At 33.3% G+C, this 7,176-nt stretch overlaps 1 protein-coding gene across 1 annotated transcript; it reads left to right on the top strand.

The window, feature by feature from the left end:
• Positions 1–399: 399 nt before the first annotated feature.
• On the top strand, positions 400–2,612 carry LOC100650391 (CCR4-NOT transcription complex subunit 11). The gene has a single exon (XM_003393584.3). The coding sequence runs from the start codon at positions 809–811 to the stop codon at positions 2,171–2,173; it is 1,365 nt and encodes a 454-aa protein (XP_003393632.1). The 5' UTR covers positions 400–808; the 3' UTR covers positions 2,174–2,612.
• The last annotated feature ends 4,564 nt before the right edge of the window (positions 2,613–7,176 follow it).

The raw sequence follows: 7,176 nt of genomic DNA on the forward strand, positions 1-7,176 counted from the left end.
ATATATATAATTAAGAATGTAGCATATTATATATGAGTATTATTTACTTGTAATAAACAATTTGAAAACACATATACATAATATGTATCTGTTTAATATTATATAGTTTTATTAACAACAGAATTGCACAGTGTAACCAGAGATATTCATATACGAACTATTTATATATATTTGTTTTTAGTTTTAGACTAATTAAATAATATTTACTAATAAGAACAATAAAAAGAAATAGAGCATTTCAAAATATGGACTTTTGGAAAGAATCGTATAAGTTTGTAAATTATTTCAGACACAACTAATCTGTACATAAATTTATCAACAAATGTATGAAATTATATTGATGCATATACATATGTTGCATGAGTTTTAAAATTGGCGCGATACAAATAATGAAATAGATAGCGCTAAAGTAGTTTGCTGTTACTACGATATAGTACATATATTTCTACTGTTTCTACTATTTTTTCTAAAATTCTATACACTCAATTCCATACTACGATAGAAATGATTCATTATTTTCTATTGAGTTGATAGTATGGTCGTATAATTGAATCCTACATGTATTCCTACATGTATTCCTACGTGTAGTCCTACATGTATTCTAGTCATAACCTGTAAAGTAACAAATAAAAAATGTGACAAAACTAAATGTATATAATATTAAAATACTGTAAGTTGATATGTTATATGTAATTAATAATTTAAGAAATGAATTACTATATTTGAACCTCGATATTCATGAATATAATCGTGGAAAAAAAATATAATCGAGGTGCTATAACCTAGTTCAATCTGTTATTGAGGCATTATGACGCTTAGTCCGAAAGATTTATCAAAATTATTGGATATCCTTGAAGAAGAAAATCTGGATACGAGTTTGGAAAATCTTTGTAATCAGTTACATCAAATATTTCCGAAAGAAGATCGATTTAAAGTGGGAATGACATTGGTTCTCCTTTTACAGCATATAGATTTATTGCCAAAAAATGTTCAACGTATAATAGCAGTTGCATTGTTATTTGATCTTTATAGAGGAGAAACACTAGCATCGACACCATTTGCACCTGTTTTTGTACAGGTTTTAAGATCCCAAGAAGATACAAATAATGGAGTACCAAAGACAAATTTTTCAGGACACATACCAGTTTTATCACAATGTGAAAGAAATCTTTTAATAAGTTTACTGGGATATAACCAAAAGGACATTTTAAAGAAAACTCCAAGACAAATTGTGGATGAATTGTATTTTGTATCTGTACCACCTGTTGACTTAAGTAATTTACAAGTACAACTAGCAGAGCGTCGTTCAGAATTACCTTCCATCGCCAAATGTGGAAATCCTGTGATCTTACCTGATATGGATCATTCTAAAGTAACAGAGATCGATAAAAATGCAACAAAAAACATGACAGAAGTTTTAACTGCCAATGATCCACCTTTATGTAGTCAAAGTTATCAACCTGAGTTTTTAAGATTAGTACCCCCTCTTTATCGCTCAGTCGATGAATTACCATGGTTCAATATCACAGAACCATCTCAATTTACAATTGAATATGATACTACCATGTGTGTCTCAAATTTTGCTGGTGCAGAAGCTCGCAGATTAATGGGCAAAGCATTCAAAAGTGTACTGACGTTACAACAACAACAGCATCTTGTTAATGAATTGGATAAAGATCCAAAACTGGTATATCATATTGGTCTTACTCCAGGAAAGCTACCAGATTTGGTAGAGAATAACCCTTTGATCGCAATTGAAGTTTTGTTGAAACTTATGCAATCGAGTCAAATAACAGAATATTTTAGTGTTTTGGTAAATATGGAGATGTCTCTTCATTCAATGGAAGTAGTCAATAGGTTAACTACTACTGTGGATCTACCTACAGAATTTGTTCATTTATACATTAGTAATTGCATCTCTACTTGTGAAACTATAAAAGATCGTTATATGCAGAATCGGTTAGTACGTTTGGTTTGTGTTTTTCTGCAATCCTTAATTAGGAACAAAATCATAAATGTGAAAGAACTCTTTATTGAAGTGCAAGCATTTTGCATTGAATTTAGCCGCATTAGGGAAGCTGCAGCTCTTTTTCGCCTACTTAAACAACTTGAATCTGGTGACATTGGTGGATTGAATGCACCACCCACTAATAATAAATTGGATATGTGTTAACATAGTAGATAATATACTTTTCAAATATTTAATAGAAAATTAATAGAGCTATGAAGTTTTGTAACTATTTTTTTATGAACAAAATTACAACGAATTAAAATATTTATATATAATTGATGTTTATGTATAATTTTAGCATTTGATAAGTAAATTATTAGCTATCATTTATTTTTGATTAAGTGTTAACATACTACATAATATTTTCATTAAATTAATTAAAAGAAAAAGTGTTTTTGCAATAATGTATATATTATTGCAAACTTTACTAGTATACTTTGTATATAAAGTATACTTATTCATCTTTCATAATTTTTGTGCTAGAACTATGTGAAATATATGTATACTATCTATTATCATAGATATATTGTAATATATATGTCTTAAAAAATAATGTATGTTTCCTAATAATTAATAAAAAATTGCATAAATTGCACTTAGGAAAAAATAAAATGGACTATTATTTGCGCTCAGATGAAATATTTTTTGTTACTATGTAGTTTTTAATATTTGTATATTACATTATCAAGGTTAATAAAATCTTACAAAATATTAACATGTTATAAACATTTATTACATGAAATAAAGGATACAATAGACATAAACAATAAATTCTAATATTTAATTATATTACATTGTCACTAATGTCGCCTTTCTGATTCATTCAAGGCAGTGTTTAATGTTTATGCAATACAGCCATCATTGTTATTTACTACAATCAACTTAATTGTTAATATTCTAAATTATTTTCTACTATACTATTTATAGTACATAACAAATATATATCTTCATTCTATATTTGTGTATACATATAATGTAAACTTTCCGTTTTAATGATCTCACTACTTTGCTATATTAGTGTTGATACTACAAAAATACAAATAAAAGCTGTGATTTCTGTTAGTAAGCTATACATAACAACAAGCTGTATAAAAGTAAAAATAGAATAAATGTGTGAACTATTTATAGCATGTAAATCACCACATTTGTAACTTTTGTAACACTGTTACGTTTTTTGTGTACGTATATGTATTTACATAGATTACATTTTACCATCTACTTCAGAAATAACTCATGAATCAAGAATAAAACCATTTTCATTGAGAATATCCGTTTCATTATATTTCAAGTAATTTGTAAAATAAATTCAATGATCTATTGCAAGATTATCTTGGAATATTTTCGGATGGAAATTAATATGTTCTTTAATAAAAGCCAATGTAATTCTTATGCCATATAACTCTATGAGACTCATTCGGAGTTAAAAAAAAAAAAAGGGGGGGGGGAAGAACGAAATTGATCCCAATTTCGGTTTCATCTTTTCATTTAGATTCATAGAAGTATGAAACTGCATAAAAATCTACGGATAATCGTCCGAGCTATCATTCTTATCGAAACTGTTTAGCGTATAATCTCTTATAATTGCCCTACAAATCTTATATATCGATATAAAATATATTTGAAGTGAATTAACAGCTAAATAAGAGTTAAATAAATAAAACAGCAGAATATTGCAAATGAAAAAAGAGAAATTTTTTTTTAAAGAAAATTCTGGAAGATAAACTAAACAAAAATTAAAAAAATTTTTTTTTTTTAACGTGGAGGAAATCTTCATAGACACCTTGCCACTCTGTCGTCCTCCTAACGCCCACCAACAGAAGACACGAGGTAGTGCCGGATTCTTACCGGTTAAAACCTCCACGGGTGGAACAGTTAACAGCATGGAAAGTCCGGTCTCTGTAACCTGGGTGTCGTCTGCGCAAACACTGGGGCCTTCATACAAACTACCAAACAACTTTGGAACGTCAAGAGCAGAAGAAGAATGCCCGGGTTTACCCAGGCTACCCCCCCCCCCGGCTCCCGGGCCATACATCTACCGCCCCCTCCAACGGCTGTACGGTAATTTCCAGAAAACACCTAGTATCTAGTAAACGAAATCCAGTAACAGCAAGATTCGAACTCCCGAGACCGCCTCTTGCCATCCAGTCGAAACTCAACGAGCGTAGTTTTTTTTTTTTTTAACTTTGTTTATTAATTCCAGGATTTTTTACATATTTGTTTTTACATGGTTTTTTTTCCAGAATAAACGCTGAATTCTAATTGTAGGGTGGTACAGGCAAAAGTACCGATACGCGCCGGTACGACGTAGCCATGCATTATTACATTTTTTTTTTCTTTTTTTTTTACGCCTATTATAGTAATTTAAATTTAAGCCGCTGTTGCGCTGAGTTTATGTGCGATGTTTTAATTTATGTCCTGAAAGCCTGGACGCAAAAACAGGACAGTTCGCTAGCCTATTAGGGGAGGGATGGGAGGGGATTGACTGGGAGGGGAGGGGAGGGGTTCTATGGGATTAGTATAGTATTCGTATATCTATTTACATATTTACATATTTACACTTAATTCAGTGGGCGTTGCCGTTTTGTGGTTCTTTATCTTGTTGTTTTTTGTTATGGTTTCCGTATCCACCAATATTTTTTTGTGTTTTTTCTGTGTTTGTCTTCTGTATCCTTTTGGGGGAGGGCCATGTTGTATCTCCACCTAGTGTCTGCAGTACGGCCATCTAGGTTTTCCTCGTATTGAATAGATTTCATTCCTATTTTCCTTTGCATATGATAAATTATGGGTATGTTGTGTTGGTCTTGGAGATAGTTTCTTTCGTCTAGGTATAGAAAGGCTTCGGGGGGGATGTAGCCTGTTAACAGAGTGTTTTTGAAGTATGCGTCGTTTGGGTATAAGCAGCCGAAGATTAGGCTGTTTTCTTTCATCTTCGCGGCTTGCGAGAAGTGATTTCTTGTTAGTTTTAGGATGTGACAGTCGATGCGGTGGATGTTGGCTAAGTCGTATATTTTTTTGTTTTTTACGTATTTTCTGTATCCGCTGTGTTCTGATCTGTGAATGCTCAGGCAAGCTCTGATGCATTTTCTTTCAAATATGCGAATTTTTTCCATTATTGACGCTGGTATGTTGTACCATATTGGACAGCCGTAGGTTATAATGGGTCTTATTAGCGATTGGTAGCACATGATTTTTACTTTGCTATCGAGAAGTCTGGAATAAAACAGCCTTTTTGTATTCCAAACAGTTTTGCTGGCTTTGGAGAGTTGGATTTCGATGTGTTGCTTATAATTTAGTTTTTCATCTATGTTTATTCCTAGGTATTTTACGCAATTTTTGTGTGGTATGAGGTTCTCTTCGTTTGCTTTTTCTTTTAGGCGGAATTTCCTGACTTGTTCCCTCTCTGCTGGGCCGATTTTGCTTGTCATGGGTCTGAATAGTATGGTTTCGCATTTGCTTGCGTTAATTTTTAGTTTCCATGTATGATAGTAATCGCTGATTTTGTTAAAGAGTTCTTGCAGTTCTGTTCTTATCGTTTTGGTTTTGCGGCCTGTTACGTAGATGATTAGGTCATCCGCGAAAGCTATGGAGCGTTTATGTGTGGATGTGTTGAGGTTAAATAGGTTTAGTAAGTTGTTATTGTAGATGCTGAAGAGTAGCGGGGAATTTACTGTTCCTTGTTGCAGGCCGTTCTCTATGGAGAATTCTTTGCTTGAAGTGTGCGAGCCGTCGGTCATTATGAAAGTTTTGTTTGTTATCATGTCGCATACTATTTTGATTAGGTATTCGGGGAAGTTCTTTTTAATCATTTTATAAATGAGCCCTGGGATCCAGACTGTGTCGAAGGCTTTTTCGATGTCTATTAGGCAGGCGGCTACTCGTTGATTTGCGTTAAGTGCCCAGCAGATATCCGACGTAAGTTTGTTTATTGCGTGGATTGTGGAGTGTTTGTGTCGGAAGCCGAATTGGTTTTCCGGGATTACGTTATTTTTTGAGCAGAAGGCTGCTAGGGGGTTGTTTATGATCATTTCGTATACTTTGCTTATGTTGGGGAGGAGGCTTATGGGTCGTAGGTTTGCAGGTGATGAGTCGTCTTTATTTTTTTTTTTTGTAATGGCTATGAGTTTAGCTTTTTTCCATTTTTTGGGGAAGTACGTGTTGTTTAGTGCGTTATTAAACAGTACTGTGTAGTACCATTTTATTTTGTTTGGTAGGCGTTTGAGCGAGATGTTTGGGATGCCATCGAAGCCGGCGGATTTTTTGTTGTTTAGCGTGGAGAAAATTGTACTTAGTTGATTGAAGTTTGTAAAGTAGTTTATTTCTGGGTCGGGCTGTTTGGGGTCGTCCGATGTGTTTTCGTTTGAGAATGTGCAGACTGTTTTGTTTAGCGCTATGTCTTGTTTTATTTTATTTTTTAGTTTGTTTGTTTCGGCGATGATAATTCTGTTTAATTGTTCTCGGCCCATGTGTTCGTTTTGTGTGTGAGTTTTGGCGAAGTGGGTGCCGATAATGTCTAGTTTTTCCGTTGTTTTTGATATTATGAAGTTGCCCTCTGTGTCTTTGTTAGTCTTTTGTGTATCTCGATGCCTGCTTCTTGGATGAGGGAGGCTTTTTCTGGAGGCAGTTTGAGGGGCGGGATGGAGTTTTGTTCCTTTGGTCTGAAAATTTGATTTATCTGCGGGAACATGCTAGCAGAGTCTTTTTTGGAGATATTTTTTATTTTATTTGTCCAGTATTGATTTATAGAGTTTGCGAATTCTTGTTTTAGTTGTGATTTTATTTCGTGTAGCAGGTACTTTAGGAATTCTATGTCTTCTCTTTTGTCGTAAGAGTAGTTGTGTCTTAGGTTGTTTAGTTTAGATAGTATGTAGCTTTTATCTCGTTGTAGTTTTTTTATTTTATAGTTTATATATGGCTCGCAGGAGTCTTTTTTTTTAAATGTCGGTACGGATTCTTGTAGGGCGATTTGTATATGTTTTTCTATTTCGTCTATGAACGAGTCGATTTGTCTGTCTGTTAGGTTGACATTGTTGTAGATTTTTAGGTCGCAGTTCTGTTCGAGCAGGTTTTGGAACTTTTTCCAGTCTGTCTTTTTGTAGTTGTACCTGGGTGTTTTGGTCTGCGTTTCGAGTGTTAGGTAGTCGGATGTGTTTTTGCTTATCTAAAAT

The sequence above is a fragment of the Bombus terrestris genome, chromosome 2 (assembly GCF_910591885.1).
Source record: "Bombus terrestris chromosome 2, iyBomTerr1.2, whole genome shotgun sequence".
NCBI lineage: Eukaryota > Metazoa > Arthropoda > Insecta > Hymenoptera > Apidae > Bombus > Bombus terrestris.